Source organism: Zea mays, chromosome 2 (genome assembly GCF_902167145.1).
Source record: "Zea mays cultivar B73 chromosome 2, Zm-B73-REFERENCE-NAM-5.0, whole genome shotgun sequence".
NCBI classification, from domain to species: Eukaryota; Viridiplantae; Streptophyta; class Magnoliopsida; order Poales; family Poaceae; genus Zea; species Zea mays.
In genome coordinates, this window is record NC_050097.1 from 180,048,252 (window position 1) to 180,068,225 (window position 19,974).

Sequence of the window (19,974 nt, forward strand, 5' to 3'; positions counted from 1 at the left end):
ACAAGGTTAGTGCAAATATCCTTAGGGACCCAAATGCAAGTTTTGTCTCCCTTGCATTTTGCCCCTAACTTCCTAGCAACTATTTTCCTATCCTTTCTACAAATAGCAAAGGAAGCATTTAAGGCACAATAAATTGTAGAAGGTTCATTTACTACTTTCCTAGGAGTATGAATAATATTCTTTCTAGGCACATGATGAATAGCATTTTTCCTAGACATATTTCTACCATGCATATAGGAAGAACTAGAAACAAACATGGCATGGGAGTCAAAATCATCATAAGCATTATAACTCCTATAAGCATTTCTAGTTTGTCTCCTATCATGATACATAAATGCATGGTTTCTTTTAGTACTACTAGCCATAGGAGCCTTCCCTTTCTCCTTGGTGGAGATGGGAGCCTTATGGCTTGTTAAGTTCTTGGCTTCTCTCTTGAAGCCAAGTCCATCCTTAATTGAGGGGTGTCTACCAATCGTGTAGGCATCCCTTGCAAATTTTAGCTTATCAAAATCACTTTTGCTAGTCTTAAGTTGGGCATTAAGACTAGCTACCTCTTCATTTAATTTAGAAATGCAAGCTAGGTGTTCACTATAAGCATCAATGTTAATATCTTTACACCTAGTGCACGTTACAACATTTTCTACACAAGAGGTAGATTTACTAGCAATCTCTAACTTAGCATTCAAATCATCATTAATGCTCCTTAATTTAGAAATTGTCTCATGGCAAGAAGATAATTCACAAGAAAGCATTTCATTTCTTTTAACTTCTAGAGCATGAGATCTTTGTGCTTCTACAAATTTATCATGTTCTTCATACAACAAATCCTCTTGCTTTTCTAAAAGCATATTCTTATCATTCAAGGCATCAATCAATTCATTAATTTTGTCTACCTTGGTTCTATCTAGGCCCTTAAACAAACATGAGTAATCTACTTCATCCTCATCACTAGATTCGTCCTCACTTGAAGAAGCATAGGTAGAGTTTCGAGTACATACCTTCTTCTCCCTTGCCATAAGGCATGTGTGACGCTCGTTGGGGAAGAGGGTTGATTTGTTGAAGGCGGTGGCGGCGAGTCCTTCATTGTCGGAGTCGGAAGAGGAGCAGTCCGAGTCCCACTCCTTGCCTAGATGCGCCTCGCCCTTTGCCTTCTTATAGTTCTTCTTCTTCTCCCTCTTGTTCCCTTGATCCTGATCACTATCATTGTCGGGACAGTTAGCAATAAAATGACCAAGCTTACCACATTTGAAGCATGAGCGCTTCCCCTTTGTCTTGGTCTTGCTTGGCTGCCCCTTGCGGCCTTTTAGTGCCGTCTTGAATCTCTTGATGATGAGAGCCATCTCTTCATCATTAAGTCCGGCCGCCTCAATTTGTGCCACCTTGCTAGGTAGCATCTCCTTGCTTCTTGTTGCTTTGAGAGCAAGAGGTTGAGGCTCATTGATTGGACCGTTTAGAGCGTCGTCGACGTATCTCGCCTCCTTGATCATCATCCGCCCGCTTACGAATTTTCCGAGTACCTCCTCGGGCGTCATCATCGTGTACCTGGGATTCTCACGAATATTGTTTACGAGATGAGGATCAAGAACGGTAAAGGACCTTAGCATTAGGCGGACGACGTCGTGGTCCGTCCATCGCGTGCTTCCGTAGCTCCTTATTTTGTTGATAAGGATCTTGAGCCGGTTGTAAGTTTGGGTTGGCTCCTCTCCCCTTATCATTGCGAATCGTCCAAGCTCGCCCTCCACCAACTCCATTTTAGTGAGCATGGTGATGTCGTTCCCCTCGTGAGAGATCTTGAGGGTGTCCCATATCTGCTTGGTGTTGTCCAAGCCGCTCACCTTATTGTACTCTTACCTGCACAAAGATGCTAATAGAACAGTAGTAGCTTGTGCATTTCTATGGATTTGTTCATTTATAAGCATAGGGCTATCCGAGCTATCAAATTTCATTCCATTCTCTACAATCTCCCATATGCTTGGATGGAGAGAGAATAAGTGACTACGCATTTTGTGACTCCAAAATCCGTAGTCCTCCCCATCGAAGTGTGGAGGTTTGCCAAGAGGAATGGAAAGCAAATGCGAATTCGAACTATGTGGAATACGAGAATAATCAAATGAAAAGTTCGAATTGACCGTCTTCTTGTAGTTGTTGTCGTCGTCCTTTTGGGAAGAAGTAGACTCATCGCTATCGTCGTAGTAGACGATCTCCTTGATGCGCCTTGTCTTCTTCTTCTTCCCATCTTTGCGCTTGTGGCCCGAGCCCGAGTCAGTAGGCTTGTCATCCTTCGGCTCGTTGACGAAGGACTCCTTCTCCTTGTCGTTGATCACGATTCCCTTCCCCTTAGGATCCATCTCTTCGGGCGATTAGTCCCTTCTTGAAGAGAACGGCTCCGATACCAATTGAGAGCACCTAGAGGGGGGGTGAATAGGTGATCCTATGAAACTTGAAAACTTAAGCCACAAAAACTTGGTTAATCGTTAGCACAATAATTGCCAAGTGGCTAGAGAGGAGTCAGAACACAATAGCCACAAGAAATCAAACACAGAGATGGCACAGTGGTTATCCCGTGGTTCGGCCAAGTACAAAACTTGCCTACTCCACGTTGTGGCGTCCCAACGGACGAGAGTTGCACTCAACTCCTCTCAAGTGATCCAATGACCAACTTGAATACCACGGTGTTCTTCTTTACTTTGATCTTTTCCCGTTTGCGAGGAATCTCCACAACTTGGAGTCTCTCGCCCTTACAATTGAATTTCACAAAGAAGTACGGAGTAAGGGAGGGAAGCAACACACACAAATCCACAGCAAAATGCGCACACACACGGCCAAGAATCGAGCTCAAAAGACTATCTCAAAGTTCTCACTAGAACGGAGCTCGAATCACTGAGAATGACAAACGAATGCGCAAAGACTGAGTGTGGATGATCAAGAATGCTCTAAGGTTGCTTGGTGTGCTCCTCCATGCGCCTAGGGGTCCCTTTTATAGCCCCAAGGCAGCTAGGAGCCGTTGAGAGCAAATCTGGAAGGCCAATCTTGCCTTCTGTCGTCGGGTGCACCGGACAGTCCGGTGCACACCGGACACTGTCCGGTGCCCGATTTCTTTCCTTAAACGGCGCAGCTGACCGTTGCAGATCTGGGAGCCGCTGGCGCACCGGACATGTCCGGTGCACACCGGACAGTCCGGTGCCCCCTTCCGACCGTTGGCTCGGCCACGTGTCCCGCGCAGATCGCGCGACCGACCGTTGGTCCGGCCGACCGTTGGCTCACCGGACAGTCCGGTGCACACCGGACAGTCCGGTGAATTTTAGCCGTACGCCGTCGGCGAATTCCCGAGAGCGGCCACTTCACGCCGAGTCAGCCTGGCGCACCGGACACTGTCCGGTGCCCCACCGGACAGTCCGGTGTGCCAGACTGAGCTGAGTCTTGGCTGTACACAGCCAAGTCTTTTTCACCTTTTTTCTTTTCTTCTTCTTTCTGTTTCTAACACTTAGACAAGTATATTAGTACACAAAACCAATGTACTAAGGCTTAGAAACATACCTTTACTCTTTATTTGCACTTTGTTCATCCATGAGCATAAATTCACACTTAAGCACTTGTGTTGGCACTCAATCACCAAAATACTTAGAAATGGCCCAAGGGCACATTTCCCTTTCAGCAACACGGGCTCCTGCTCTTGCCCCTTGGTCTGCGCTGCCCCCTAGCGCCGGAGGTCGTGATGGTCACCTTAAGAGTCTCCCCTCCATCGGGAGTCTCCTCGGCCACCACTTTCCTACAAGAAAATTTATGATTCCCATCGGCCACTTTTGCGTTGCCGATGATTATATCTTTGTCTTTGCCTTTATCGGCTATGTTTGGCCGAACTAGGACTCTCTTGCCCTCAAAGTCGATCATGTTCATCGGAAAGGGCTCCGTGTCCACCTGCATTTCCTAAAATCTCAATCGTCCTTCGTTAATGGCCGATTGAATCTGTCGACGGAATACATTACAATCATTAGTGGCATGAGAAAATGAGTTATGCCACTTGCAGTATGCACGACGTTTTAGCTCGTCGGCGGATAGAAGAGTGTGATTTATTTTAATGTTGCCATTTTTGAGTAATTCATCAAATATTTTATCACATTTAGTCATTTACCAATATTAAATGTAAACTTAACTTCCTCTTGTTGTTTCTTTTGAACCAGCTGCAAGGAAGAACAAGCCGAAGATTTGGCCTGCTTTGGCCAAACCATTTCAGCAGCATATACCTCTGTTGATTTGTCGTCCGAGCTACCTTGGTCGCACTCTAATATATGGACATTGTGACGAATGGTTTTGGCAGTCTCTTTGCTTCAGCTTTCACAAGCCAAAGCTCTCTGGTGTAGTTGTGCTAGCGTGAAAAATTGGATGCCTTCTAATCTTTCTTTTAAATAATATCTCAGTCCATTAAAGGCTAATCCTGCTAGCTGTTTTTCTGCTAAGTGTATTTGGAAGCATCGGTTTCTTGTATCCCGGAACCTCCGGATGTATTCGTTAACCGATTCGTCCTTCCCCTGTCGCAGGGCCACTAGGTCTACCAGATCTAATTCATAATCACCGGAAAAGAAGTGATCATGGAATTTTTGTTCTAACTCCCCCATGACAAAATAGAATTAGGAGGTAAAGTGGCGTACCATGCGAACGCGGTTCCTGTTAAAGACAATGAAAATAAACGCACGCGGAATGCTTCTGTGTTGGCCAATTCTCCTAATTGTGCTAAGAACTGACCTATGTGTTCGCGCGTGTTTTTTCCTTGATCACCCGAAAATTTTGTGAATTCGGGTATTCTAGTTCCCTGGGGGTATGGGTGGTGATCAAATCGGCTGTCATAAGGTTTCCGATATGATTGCCCCCCAGGCACCATGCTTACTCTGAGCTAATCTCGGAACGCCCCGGCTATTTCCTCCCTCACTATATCGATGACAGCCGGTGCGAGACCACCGGCCCTCTGGTCAAACATAGGTGGGGTTGGCTAGATATTAGCATGTTGTCTTCCCCCCAATTGGTTTGAGCTATGTGGTGCATTGCCATTTACCCTATATGGCTCATAGGATTGATCGTTCCTTTCTGGCCTTCTAGGCAGGGACGGAAAGCTTTCCTGGGCTCAGGATTTTGTATTAATGGGCTGATGCATCGCATAGTGTGATGGGAAGTGTTGTTGGGACGGGTGAGGATTCAGGTAACAATCATCCTAAAAGAAACTCATGCGCGGACTGTCCGGACATGTACCCGGACCGTCCATGATTATATGCGGACCGTCCGTCGTTGTATGCGGACCGTCCGACTGGGTAGTTTAAATTCTGCGCAATACGATGTGGCTCGGGCACATGTGTTGGTAATTCATTAAAAATGGGCCTGGCCGTTGCTGGCCCGGATGGTCCACGCTCACGTGCGGACGGTCCAGGCATGTGCAGATCAGCTGATTTACTGCCGATTTGCGGTTGCTCAGGGTATGTGTCCATCAGCATCCCATAAAGGGGTTGTGACTGATCGTGGCAACCTATAGCCGACGTATTATGCGTGTTACCCCCTAATTCAACCTCGTGGAAGAAAAATTTGCAATACTAGATTTATCAAATGCACGTACTAGTCTCCTATAATCATTTTGCATACCCCCTATGATATTTTGTATTTGTTCTCGCTGTTCATCTACATAATTCTTAAGAGATTGTAGCTCGTTTGTATTACTTACATTGGGGATATCTGGTGTGGGTCGGAGCGAAGCCGGATCCGTCGCCCGTTGTCGAACGACTTTATTGTTCCTGTCCACCTTGAAGTTGGCCAGGAACTTTGCTCTTGCCTCTTGAATCAGCTGCTCCTTATGCTCCTCGAACTGGAGCTGTTCGTCAGCCGGCAAGGTTTCCAAGTCGGCTCTATAATGTTGCTGGGGGAGACTTCAGAACTATCCCTTGAACCGCCCATTGAGGGCCGATTTGATGTGTCTAGACGTGTTTTCCCCAGCGGAGTCGCCAAAAGTATGTTGACACCTTTTTCGGGCGCCAATCACTCAACACGAACCGTGGCGGTGCTCTTTGCACAGGGGCGGACGGTCTGCGCCCTGGGGCTGGACGGTTCGCGCGTGCGCAGGGGCGGCGGAAGTCGCCGACGGCGCCTGGATCTCGCTCCCGGGAGGGACCCAGTCGGGGAGGAGAGATCCTAGGAGATGTCTAGGCTCGACAGGCCGACCTAGACTCCTCTAATCGACGTAGAGTCGAAGAGAAGCGAAGAATTTGGGGATTGGAAGACTAACTTAAAACTAGACTAGAACTACTCCTAAGAATAAATGTAAATTGTATTGATTGATGGTTCGATTGATCATTTTAATCGGTCGTATTCCTCTGCTTTTATATAGGAGGGGGGCTGGACCCGTTACCAACAAAATTTCGAGTTAATCCCGTGATTCTCGCTAACAAACACAGTAAGAAACTCGGAACCCTAATCTGTTCTGCGCGCACGTGGACCGTCAAGCCTCAGGGCTGAACCGTCCGGTACTCTTTTTGGTGCTCTACAGACACGCTTTCCATATTTTATGTGCTATGTTTGGGCCGGCTCAATAGACCGTGGGCTGGTGCGGCCCAGACACGGGCCTAGCATCCAGCATTGTGTTGTGCCTGCACGCGGGTAACTGTGTTGTGTCTGACCGTGGACATGTATAGTAGCAAATGGAATAACACAGGAATGAGTGGTGGGTGGGTTGGGGGCACTAATTTTGACTCTAGCATGCAACGACGTGGATCTCAATAATTTTGACTGCGGGAAGCGCGAGCGGCGCGGCGGCCGGTCGATCGGTCCAACACTCTTCAACCCGCTCGCCGCCGTTGGTGATGGTGGTGGTGTGGATCATCGAGGATGCAGAGGGAATCCACGTACGCCAAACAATGGGGCGGCGGCGGCGGCGGGTGCGTGGCTCTCATGCAGCGGCGGCGCGCACCACCACATGCACCACCCTCCGCCCCACTGGGTGAAGGGCATCCCGGCATGTGTCGGTGAGTCGGTCGCTCGAGCTAGCCACCCTCACCTTCAGAATCTGTCGTATAGGAGTATGTATATGTATATAAAACGAGATAAAATCTGCATCGAATTTTCTCATTCCACACCCAGAACGAGAAGAGAGGAGGGGATTTCAAAACTCGAATTCCGGAAGAAAAAAAAGGACTTTTATTAGATCCTCTCGATCTCCATGCATGTAATCTTCCACCATTTTGTTTGTCTGTTCGTTCGTTATTGTAGCTACTGCGTGCATGGTGAATGCCAATATTCTTCCTCTGCTGCCTCTCTCTCATCATGCAGAGCAGATGCAGACTCCATCGATCTCCATTCCAACCCCACCAGCAGCTACAGCACCACTGCTCTCTCTCTCTCTCTCCTTCGAATTGACATGCCTACAGTGGCTCGGCAGTCGGCAGTCGGCACACTGCTGTCCGGCGTCTCCCTCCCTCCATCCTGATTCCTGACCCACACCCTCCCTCCATCCTGAATTCCTGATTCCTGACCCACACCCTCCCTCCGTCCTGATTCCTGACCCACACCCTCCCTCATTCCATTCTCTATATAACCACGACTAGTCGAACCCCCAAACCACCAACACAACAACATCTCCTCCATTCTCCTAACTCCAGCAACGAACAGGCTTCTCCGGCCCCCCTCCTCCTCATTCTTCTATCATAGCTAGCTAGCTAGCTTCACATCAGCAGCTACATACTCACACTCACCGATAGATACAGACCTCAGAGCACCACACTCCTAGCTCAGAGCACGCATCCGCATGGACAGCCTCTTCTCCCCGCGCTGCGTGTGGGTGACCGGGCCCATCATCGTGGGCGCGGGGCCGTCGGGGCTAGCCGTGGCGGCGTGCCTGCGCGAGCAGGGCGTGCCGTTCGCCGTCCTGGAGCGCGCCGACTGCATCACCTCGCTGTGGCAGCGGCGCACGTACGACCGCCTCAAGCTGCACATGCCCAAGCAGTTCTGCGGCCAGCTCCTGCGTATGCCGTTCCCGGACGGCTACCCGGAGTACCCGACCCGCCGCCAGTTCGTCGACTACCTCGAGCGCTACGCCGCCGAGTTCAAGATCAAGCCCGAGCTCGGCACCGCCGTGCTGTCTGCGCGCTACGACGAGACGTCGTCGGGCATCTGGCGCGTCGTCACCAACGGCGGCGACATGAAGTACATCTTCCATGGGGCCACTGGAGATACGGCTGGTGGAAGCCGGCGCCTTCGACGCGCTCATGGACCTGTTGGTCAGCCAGGGCGGCTCCATCAACCAGTACGAGACGCCACGGTGCATCGAGCCGGGCGGCGCCGCGCTGGAGCTGCTCGACTCCAAGGCCACCGCCTCGTTCATCAGCCCGTGCCCCGTGTAAGCTTTCGGGCTTCTGGTGACTGAGGTTGTTCCGAGCTCGATCTGCTACTCTAAAGCTAGCTAATCCTCTGCTGGATCTAAATAATCTGAGAATTTTCGTCTGGGTTATCCCGCCCCGTTACATTGTACTTCTGTGAGGCTTTGCTACTATGCAAAGAAGCCTTTTTCTTATATGAGATCGTTCGTGATCATCAATTGCCTATCTGTCTTCCCTCTTCTACGGCTTTACTCCATCACTTGACGACTTTTGTGTGTGTGTGATTGACGGAGCGCATGGATTATATAACAACAAAAGAAAGAGTTTTTTACATGGGTGACCTTAGTTGTGACCAGGTGCTCAGTTTTGCCCCTAATCTGAGGAACTCCTCGTTTCTACCCTCCCACGCATAAAAAAACATCAGAACACTGCTTGACCATCGTTTCCGTGACTCTGATGCCGTTTCCGTGACCTGCATGTGGGCCCCGCGACCCCTCTCCATCCAAAATTCCCCAAACCCAAATCCTGTACTCGCCTGCCCGACGCCCCTCCAAGCTCCCCACCGTCGGCGGCACCCGACGCCCTTCATCTCCCCACCGCCGGCGGCACTGGGCTTGGCGCCCCCCCCTTCCCACCAACGCGCTCCCGACGCCCTTCATCTCCCCACCGCCGGCGGCACTTGGCTTGGCGCCCCCCTCCCCACCATCTTCTTCCCCACCGACGCGCTCCCGACGCCCCCGCCAAGCTCGCCTCCTCCCCACCGTCGTCTGCTCGGGGCTCGGCGCGCCTCCTCCCCACGTCGATATTGCTCGGCGCGTCTCCCGATCCAAATCGGCCAGACTCATCTTCTCCCGATCCAAATCGCCATTCTCCCGATCCAAATCTGCCAGCCCCATCTTCCTCCCCGAATCGCCGAGAAGGACGCTCCTGTAGGCTGCATCCCTGCTCCCCCACGGATCCACGGAGCGGCAGCCTCTCTGGACGGGATTCTTCTCCGGCGCCGCAGCAGGCTTGGAGGAGCGTCTTCACCGTGGAGGAGCGCCGCAGCAGGCCTGGAGGGCTTCTTCGCCGTGGGCCTCCTCTACGCCTGCGCCGCCCTGCTCCACGCCCCGTCTCCGTGCATCCTACGCGCCATCTTCCTAGGCTCCGGCGTCCTCCTCCCTGCTCCCTACGCCCAGCCCCGTCCGCCCGACAGTCAAGCCGCGGCACGCTACTCGCCCCTTCGGAGACGAACGTGATTTGGGAGCACGAGCACCAACTTCACCCGCGACGTAAGTCACTTTCTGCTCCTCAAGCTTGCTGTTTCTGAGCTTGCAGACAACACTACGAAAAAGATAATTCAAAACTGGATAAACTTTAACAGCAAGCTTGAGGGCGTCGGGTGTGTGGTTGCAGCGTGTGTGTGTGTGTGGTTGCGGTTGTAGGAACTTGGACAGTGTGTGTGTGGTTGCAGTTGTAGCCTTGTAGGATGTAGTTGTATTTCTAAACTGGAGAAACTTTAACAAACAAGCATCACAAGACACTACATAGAATGGAAGTACAGTATATGTGTCTGATACAACCGGCTAACAGTCACACAAACAAGATAATTCCAATTTTAACAACATTGTAGCATCACTAGCGTCCGATAAAACGAGAAGTCAAGTGGATTACCTTCCAATTGCCAACGGCAATGAAATCCTCGTCCACCTCGCCACAGCCCCCGAAGCCTGATCCTTGCTGGATAGGCGGCATGTTCCTATCAGTGACGAATTTAATTTTGGTCCTGTTTGTGATATAACATTTGTTGCTAACTCATTGTTGCGACATAACAGTTGTTGCTAACTCAAATGCTAAACTATTTGTGTTTACTAGCATGGATTCACGCATGTCGCGGGCAAGCGGCTCCTCCAATGGAGGACAAGGATGGTCCAGTTATGGTCCGGTGTCGCCGCTGCCCCAAATGCGAAAGGTCAGAGTCGCTCGTGAGACTAAGATCGAAAAGGTGGGAGAACGACAACTTTGGTCGAGAGTTCGTGAAGTGTGAAAGCAAGTCATATCGAGATAATAAGGTCCATCCTTGTTTTATCCATTACGGTTGATTTCATTTTTGTGCTTACTGTTGAATTGTGAACCCCTATTTGGATTGTTTAGGTTGTTAAAATATACAATTTTTTCATGTGGATGGACGATTATGTCAAGATGCTTGAAGGGGCAGGGGTGGTGGGTGGCTCTGGGGAGATGATGACGTCTAATATGTGGGATGAACGAGCACATGTGACTACGAACTGGGACAAATTTGCTGCCGAACTGGAGAAGATGAATGACAACATGGTCGAGTTGAAGAATATAAAGGACAACATGGTTGAGTTGAAGAAGATGTTTGGAGCCTTTTATGCTTCTATGATTTTTATTCTATTCCTTTTCTAACTGGAGAAGATGAATGACAACATGGTCGAGTTGAAGAATATAAAGGACAACATGGTTGAGTTGAAGAAGATGTTTGGAGCCTTTTATGCTTCTATGATTTTTATTCTATTCCTTTTCTTTGTGATGAACTATAATTGTAAGCGCTAAATATGGGATTCATGGTGAACCTGTGCTGAATATTTGTGATGTTGAATTGTGATGGACATTTGTGGTGGTAAATGTGTCGATTCAGTCAGGGTCTTGTTGTGATGAGTATGTGATGGCATTCTAGTGTGGAATTTGTGTGCCATGATCTTTTAGTGTTAAATCTAGTGGGAGACAAATTTATTTGAATTCTGGTGTCATGAGATTTGATTCATGAGACATACTGCAAAAAAATGGACGTTACATGATTCTGTCGAAAAATCCAAAAAAACAGGTTCCATACTGCGCTGTAGCCATGGATCGAACCTAGGACCTCCCGCAGTGTGAGAACCAGATTACCATTACACTTTGCCGTATCTCATGTGAAGTCAAAGGAAACTAAACTATCTATATGTTCCCAGTTTGGCTTATAAGTATGTAAAACAAGGTTCAAAAACAAGTTTGTATGAAATTATAATTTCAAATTTGTACCTTTTGTTCATCTAACCTTTACAAACTTACTTCATGCATAGGTGTCCATTTTTAAGATTATTTACTAATTTCTGTGGTTTAATTGCCTTCCCTAGCCAGAAAACATAAATAAATAGTACATATGGTCAAAAAATAGTGAAACTTGGTATGGAGTCATGTTTTGATCTTAGTTGCTTAAGGTAAAAAATTCAGAGGATTATGCAAAATTGTGAATGTAGGTCCTTCACAAACGGACACATCTCTCACTAAGTTTCGGGACATTGAACTACAACTCCAAAGTTTGAGCTACATTTCTTACTTTTTTTGTTTTTTCCCCTTGAAAAGTATACCTTTTGTTCATCTAACCTTTACAAACTTACTTCATGCATAGGTGTCCATTTTTAGGATTATTTACTAATTTATGTGGTTTAATTGCCTTCCCTAGCCAGAATAAATAAATAAATAGTAAATATGGTCAAAAAATAGTGAAACTTGGCATGGAGTCATGTTTTGGTCTTAGTTGCTTAAGGTAAAAAATTCAGAGGATTATGCAAAAGTGTGAATGTAGGTCCTTCACAAACGGACACATCTCTCACTAAGTTTCGGGATATTGAACTACAAGTCCAAAGTTCGAGCTACATTTCTTACTTTTTTTTGTTTTTCCCCTTGAAAAGTATACCTTTTGTTCATCTAACCTTTACAAACTTACTTCATGCATAGGTGTCCATTTTTAGGATTATTTACTAATTTATGTGGTTTAATTGCCTTCCCTAGCCAGAAAAAATAAATAAATAGTAAATATGGTCAAAAAATAGTGAAACTTGGCATGGAGTCATGTTTTGGTCTTAGTTGCTTAAGGTAAAAAATTCAGAGGATTATGCAAAAGTGTGAATGTAGGTCCTTCACAAACGGACACATCTCTCACTAAGTTTCGGGACATTGAACTACAACTCCAAAGTTTGAGCTACATTTCTTACTTTTTTTGTTTTTTCCCCTCAAAAAGTATACCTTTTGTTCATCTAACCTTTACAAACTTACTTCATGCATAGGTGTCCATTTTTAGGATTATTTACTAATTTCTGTGGTTTAATTGCCTTCCCTAGCCAGAAAAAATAAATAAATAGTAAGTATGGTCAAAAAATAGTGAAACTTGGCATGGAGTCATGTTTTGGTCTTAGTTGCTTAAGCTAAAAAATTCAGAGGATTATGCAAAAGTGTGAATGTAGGTCCTTCACAAACGGACACATCTCTCACTAAGTCCTTCACAAACGGACACATCTCTCACAAACGGCATGGAACTTGGCATGGTCAAATAGTAAATAGCAGATTCAAGACAAATGTACATTCAGTTCAAGACAAATGTACACAAGGCACCAATTTTAGCAGATTCAGTCTGCACCAATTTTAGCAGAATTCAGTCTGCAGATTTCAGTTCAAGACACAAATGTACATCCAGTTCAGTTCAGTCTGCAGATTTCAGTTCAAGGCACAAATGTACATCCAGTTCAGTTCAGTCTGCAGAATTTTAGCAGATTCAGTCTGCACCAATTTTAGCAGAATTTTAGCAGATTCAGTCTGCACCGAGCACATTGCTTGAATCTGCACCAGTTCAGTTCAGTCTGCAGAATTTTAGCAGATTCAGTCTGCACCAATCTGCACCAGTTCAGTTCAGTTTGCTTGAATCTGCACCAGTTTGCAGATAACTGTTCACCGTAATCAGTCTGCAAATTCAGTTTAATTACAGATAGGTGCACATTTTGAAACATTCAGTCTGCTAAATGACAGCTAAGTCACAGTACCAAATTCAGTCTACCAAATTCAGCTAAATCACAGTACCAAGTTCAGCTAAATCTCAGCTAAATCACAGTACCAAATTCAGCTAAATCACAGTACCAAATTTAGTCCACCAAATTCAGCTAAAATAGCTAAATGACAGATAGGTGCACAGTTATCTCAGCTAAATGACAGCTACAAGTCCGCAACGAGCCTTTTCTTGATTTTTGCCTTCTTCATAACCTTGGTCGTTGTATTCTTCGTTGGACGCGCAACCTCTTCAGTTGTACGCGCAACCTCTTTTCCTCTCTTCCTTTTCTTTTCCCTACACAAAACATGAAAATAGTAAATAATCATGTGAATTTTAGAAACTTGAAAAAATAAAGTAAATAATCATGTGAATTTTAGAAACTTGAATATAACCTTGACGAGGCAGCAATGGAGGGCAGCACCAAAGCAAGGTCGGATGGCTCTACCATAGCAAGACCAACAGAGGAGGGCACGATAGAAGCAGCAGAGGACGGCACGATAGAAGCAGCAGAGGACGACACGATAGAAGCAGCAGAGGAAGGCACAACAGAGGCACAAGAGGAAGGCACGACAGAGGAGGGTACCACAGAGCCAACAGAGGAAGGCACGAGTGGCTCTAGTGGTTGTAGTGACTGATCCAGTGGCACTTGTGGCTCTAGTGGCACTTGTGGCTCTAGTGGCACTTGTGGCTCTAGTGGTTGTAGTGACTGATCCAGTGGCACTTGTGGCTCTAGTGGTTGTAGTGACTGATCCAGTGGCTCTAGTGGCACTTGTGGGTCTAGTGTCTGATCATCTCCAAAAGTTGTATCTAGTGCCAATTGTGGCTCTAGTGGCTGATCCTCTCCAAAAGCTGGATCTACCGCATTCTTGCAATTTCTCGCAATATGTCCTAATCCTCCACACCTTTTGCATTTTCTCTTCCTTGGTCCAAGTCCACTACCCTCGGCACTTGACCTTATTCTAGTTTTTCTTGGTCTTCCTGGTGCTCTAGTCTGGACTGGAGGGTTGAGAACGAAACCAGGATTCACGACCTCCCACTGATGCTTTGCCTCTATGGAAGGCACATTCTCAGCATATGTTGCTTTGAACTTGGCAATAGAGTAGTACTTATGCACATATTGATCAATTTCGCTGGCTACACCACGAAGAGAAGTAATGAAAAATAGGGCATGGGTGCATGGCAGCCCGGTAATCTGCCACTGCCTACAAGTGCATGTCCTGTTCGATAAGTCCACTGGATATCTCCATTCCCTCTTTTCTTTGTCCAACACTGTCACCTCTGGCTCAAGCGGTCTGCGCTTGATGAAAGACATTTTCAAACCTCTGGTCTTTTCATGCAAGGTCTTCATCACAACTGGGATTATCATGTGGCCATGAAACCTCTCAAGTGCAATTCTTTGACGCAACTCAAACTTTACCATAAGCATTTGTCGAATCTTATCTAGCAACTCCACCAAATGAAGCTCCTTTGTTTTTCTGATCCATGCATTGAATGACTCTGCCAAGTTATTGTTCACATAGTCCACCTTGCACCCTTCATCAAATTTGCTTCTAGCCCATAGATATTTATGATGACTTTCAATGTATATCTTTAACCTAGAGTTTGTGTACAGTTGATTCACATGATAATTATGCTTTCTAAGGCTATATGTCAATGATGCTGGCCATAAGTTGTCATCAATCAACTTTCCCTTGAATGATTTGCCCAAGTTTGAAGCAAAATGCCTCATGCATTCCCTATGCTCTACTCCAGGGAACACATAATCCACTGCAGTTTCTAAACCCTTGCAAGCGTCTGTGTGTATAGTCAATCCATGTGGAAACCATATAACCTGACGCAAATTTTGTAGGAACCATGTCCAACTTTCTGTTGACTCTGCCTCGAGGACACCATAAGCCACTGGAAAGAGCCAATTATGTGCATCAATGGCACAAGCAGCTACTAACTGGCCTCTAAACCTCCCATAAAGAGCTGTTGCGTCCACTGCTAAATAAGGCCTGCAACCAGCTAAGAACCCACTCCAACATGCTTTGAATGAAACGAACACCCTTCTAAAACATTCTTTGTTCAAAATCTTGCCATTCACTTTATAATCCACCGTATGATGGTCAATCTCAACAACACTACCTGGGCACGCCTTCTCCACTTCAGCTTTGAAAGTGAATAATAAGTTAAAGCTTTCCTTCCATGGGCCATAAATCTTGTCAAGAGCCATTTCCTTGCCATAATACACTCTCATGTAAGGCACCAAAATGTTGTACTTCTCTATAATCTTCTTTACCAGTTCAGTTGTACCAATGCATGGGTTATCTGTCACCCATTCTAATACTGCATCTGCACACCATCTACTTTTAGCTACCTTATGTGACCCTTTTCTTTCACTTGGACAAGTGTGAGGAGATGGATTCACTTTGACCTGAATAATTGTACTATTCCGCATACAGGAAGCATGTATCCTCCACTGACACCTCTCAAATGCGCAATGAACAGTCATTCTTGTTGGCTCACTCTTTTCAATTACATAATCATACTCACCTTTGATGCAATAGGTAGCAAGTGCATTCCTAAATTCGATCATCGATGCAAATGTGCTGCCTTCTTTTAAGGATGGATTATCTCTGTCATAATCATTTCTTGGTACATCATCACCCTCTCCTTGCTCATCCACCCCCATAACTATGTTTTCCTCCTCCTCCTCTTCATCAGTCTCTTCAAATTGTGCCCCTGTGAAAATGTCTCCATCATAGTCCTCAAATTCTAGCATATCCCACTTGTCAACAAACTCAGGATATTGTCTCTCATCATCATCAGGTGCAGCAACTACTTCTATTGGTTCAACCTCATCATTGGGAATAACATGATTCATCCTATTTCATAGGAAATGGCGACGTTAAGAACCCATAACACCTATTTTAGTAGCCAACATTTACAGAGAGTAGAGGTTTTGCTCCTAACCTGGAGGAGAGGAGCAGGTACTGCTGCCGGGCCGCCGGGCGTGGAGGAAAGGTACAGCTGCCTGGCCGCCGGGCGTGGAGAGTTGCTCGGAGCACGTGATGCGGTGCTGTTGCTGTCAAGATCCGAGATTGTGCAGCAGGCAAATGTCGAGAAGATCAACTGAAGCACACGAGCAGCAGGCCGGACGTTGGCAGGGCTTCTGGAGCGCGAGCAGGGGCGCGGACCCGCGGGAGGCAACGAGAGCGCGGGGCACAGATCAACTGGAGACGGCCGGAGCGTAGGGCACAGAGTAGTGGGAGGCAGCCAGAGCTCGGGCTGCACAGCCGCTGGAGGCAACAGCCGCTGGACCCACGGGAGGCGCGGGGCACGAAGCAGCGGAGGCGACCGGAGAGCGGGGTAAGGACCTACGACGGCTTGCTCCCTCCTAGCGGCGCTTTCCTCCCTCCCGGCGGCGGCTTCCTCCCTCCCGGTGGGGCGCTCAGACAGAGGCTTCGGCGGGACGCCGACCACGAAGAAGCCTGGGGCTTGCTCCCTCCCAGCGGGAGCGGCGTGGCTACTTGCTCCCACCCGTCGAGGCGCGTGGCTTGCTCCCTGCTTGCAAGGGCGGGCGGCCCCGAAGCATGGGCGGCTGGCGGCGGCGCCTGTTGCGGCGGCTTCGAGCCACGACAGCTTCGGGCGGGCGAGCGGAGTGGGCCAGGGCTGTCAGCCACGACGACTCTAACGGAGACGGCGTGAGTGCGTCTCAATGAGGAAAGAAATGTACGTGAGGGTAAAACTGAGCAACCCATAAAACTAAGGGTAGCACTGAGCACCTGGTCACAACTAAGGTCACCCATGTAACCTAGGTCATGATTGTAACTAGTATGAGCAACCCATAAAACTAAAGGTAGCACTGAGCACCTGGTCACAACTAAGGTCACCCATGTAACCTAGGTCATGATTGTAACTAGTTGTAGAGGACATAAATGTAATTTTGACCGGGCTGCGTCCCGTGCCTATAAATAGGTGAACAGTACCACTGTACTGTTCACGCTGACTTGTATTCGCTCATGCATCACGTTTGGACTTTTACCTTCTGTCAAGCCAAAAGTATAAATATAATTCAATATTGTTCTTATTCATCCATGATGATATACAGAAGATATACTCATAATGTCATATGATTATTCATGTTATGTCTTATGTTTCATATGCTTCTTCTCTCATTAACATATACTGTGATGATCAAGATACGTCCTTAATGACCTTCGTCCGAAGATCGTTATATCCTAAGGGACATAATGCTTCGAAGGACGAAGGACATTAACCATTAACTTCTTGTGTTGTGCCTGACTCGCGGGTAACTGTCGTATCTGACCGTGGACATGTATAGATACAGTCGTAGCAAATGGAATAACAGATGAATGAGTAATTTTGACTCTACATGCAACGACGTGGATCTCAATAATAGTGGAGCGCTCGTGCCTGTCTGCGGGAAGCGCGAGCGGCGCGGCGGCCGGTCGATCGGTCCAACACTCTTCAACCCGCTCGCCGCCGTTGGTGGTGGTGGCGGCGTAGACCGTGGACGCATGCATAGCATCGAGGATGCAGAGGGAATCCACGTACGCCAAACAATGTGGCGGCGGCGGCGGGTGCGTGGCTCTCATGCAGCGGCGGCGCGCACCACCATGCACCACCCTCCGCCCCACTGGGTGGCATCCCGGCATGTGTCGGTGAGTCGGTCGCTCGAGATAGCCACCCTCAGCTTCAGAATCTGTCGTATAGGAGTATGTATGTATATAAAACGAGATAAAATCTGCATCGAATTTTCTCATTCCACACCCAGAACGAGAAGAGAGGAGGGGATTTTAAAACTCGAATTCCGGAAGAAAAAAAAGGACTTTTAGATCCTCTCGATCTCCATGCATGTAATCTTCCACCATTTTGTTTGTCTGTTCGTTCGTTATTGTAGCTACTGCGTGCATGGTGAATGCCAATATTCTTCCTCTGCTGCCTCTCTCTCATCATGCAGAGCAGATGCAGACTCCATCGATCTCCATTCCATCCAACCCCACCAGCAGCTACAGCACCACTGCTTTCTCTCTATCTCTCTCAATCTCCTTCGAATTCACATGCCTACAGTGGTTCGGCACACACACTGCTGTCCGGCGTCTCCCTCCCTCCCTCCCTCCATCCTTCCCTTCTCTATATAATCACGACTAGTCCAACCCCCAAACCACCAACACAACAACATCTCCTCCATTCTCCTAGCTCCAGCAACGAACAGGCAGCTTCTCCGGCCCCCCTCCTCCTCATTCTTCTATCATAGCTAGCTAGCTAGCTAGCTTCACATCAGCAGCTACATACTCACACTCACCGATAGATACAGACCTCAGAGCACCACACTCCTAGCTCAGAGCACGCATCCGCATGGACAGCCTCTTCTCCCCGCGCTGCGTGTGGGTGACCGGGCCCATCATCGTGGGCGCGGGGCCGTCGGGGCTAGCCGTGGCGGCGTGCCTGCGCGAGCAGGGCGTGCCGTTCGCCGTCCTGGAGCGCGCCGACTGCATCACCTCGCTGTGGCAGCGGCGCACGTACGACCGCCTCAAGCTGCACCTGCCCAAGCAGTTCTGCGGCCAGCTCCTGCGTATGCCATTCCCGGACGGCTACCCGGAGTACCCGACCCGCCGCCAGTTCGTCGACTACCTCGAGCGCTACGCCGCCGAGTTCAAGATCAAGCCCGAGCTCGGCACCGCCGTGCTGTCTGCGCGCTACGACGAGACGTCGTCGGGCATCTGGCGCGTCGTCACCAACGGCGGCGACATGAAGTACATCTTCCATGGGGCCGCCGCTGGACATACGGCTGGTGGAAGCCGGCGCCTTCGACGCGCTCATGGACCTGTTGGTCAGCCAGGGCGGCTCCATCAACCAGTACGAGACGCCACGGTGCATCGAGCCGGGCGGCGCCGCGCTGGAGCTGCTCGACTCCAAGGCCACCGCCTCGTTCATCAGCCCGTGCCCCGTGTAAGCTTTCGGGCTTCTGGTGACTGAGGTTGTTCCGAGCTCGATCTGCTACTCTAAAGCTAGCTAATCCTCTGCTGGATCTAAATAATCTGAGAATTTTCGTCTGGGTTATCCCGCCCCGTTACATTGTACTTTTGTGAGGCTTTGCTACTATGCAAAGAAGCCTTTTTCTTATATGAGATCGTTCGTGATCATCAATTGCCTATCTGTCTTCCCTCTTCTACGGCTTTACTCCATCACTTGACGACTTTTGTGTGTGTGTGATTGACGGAGCGCATGGATTATATAACAATAAAAGAAAGTAAAGAGAGAGAGGCCATGCATGCTTTTCCGAAAGCATCAGTGGTTAGTGTGCTTTTCAACCATTACAACTATACAAAGCGCGGCGTAAAAGTAAACTTTTAGGGGCCGTTCGTTTTCATTGGAATAAACCCGGTTTCGTTCCAACTCATCAAAATTTATATAAATTAGAGAAGTAATCCGGTTAGGAATTATTCCGGATCTCCAATCCGTGAAAACCGAACAAGGCCTTAGCCGTTTCATCAGATTTTAGCGGCCAAGAATAACTCCGCGTATCGGATCTTGGAACAGCCTCGATGGTTCCAGGGCAGCATATCAATTACGCAAAGAAGTCAGGTGCTCCTATGCGCAAAATGCATCCAGTCGATCCGTTCTGTATCCAACGGTGTTATGACATTTTTGCAAATAAGTCCTCTCACGCTCCCCACGTTAGTGCTGTTCACTAAAAAAACCTGGTACACCGTTGGATATTGGATGGATGGGTTGAATGCATGTTGCGCATGGGAGCACCGGGGTCCTTTGCGTATTTCAGACAGCGAACGAACGGGGTGGGGAAAT

At 48.1% G+C, this 19,974-nt stretch overlaps 1 protein-coding gene and 1 pseudogene across 1 annotated transcript; both read right to left on the reverse strand.

Annotated features, from left to right (window-relative positions):
• Positions 1 to 9,112: 9,112 nt before the first annotated feature.
• Positions 9,113 to 10,390, reverse strand: LOC103647365 (uncharacterized; annotated as a pseudogene).
• A 2,352-nt stretch (positions 10,391 to 12,742) lies between these two features.
• On the reverse strand, positions 12,743 to 16,024 carry LOC109944344 (uncharacterized). The gene is made up of 4 exons (XM_020549074.1): positions 14,990 to 16,024; positions 13,004 to 13,075; positions 12,853 to 12,893; positions 12,743 to 12,773 (listed from the first exon to the last, which is right to left on the reverse strand). Exons 1-4 carry the CDS (start codon positions 16,022 to 16,024, stop codon positions 12,743 to 12,745), a joined length of 1,179 nt encoding a protein of 392 aa, XP_020404663.1.
• Between the last annotated feature and the right edge of the window lie 3,950 nt (positions 16,025 to 19,974).

Bases quoted from the DNA above. Each gene is read 5' to 3' on its own strand.
- LOC109944344 (XM_020549074.1), bottom strand. From the start codon at position 16,024: ATGAATCATGTTATTCCCAATGATGAGGTTGAACCAATAGAAGTAGTT. The intron at 12,894-13,003 runs GTGCAGACTGAA...AAATTGGTGCAG, and splicing joins AACTGAACTGGTGCAGATTG to ACTGAATCTGCTAAAATTCT. The intron at 12,774-12,852 runs GTACATTTGTGC...TGAAATCTGCAG, and splicing joins CAGACTGAACTGAACTGGAT to ACTGAATTCTGCTAAAATTG.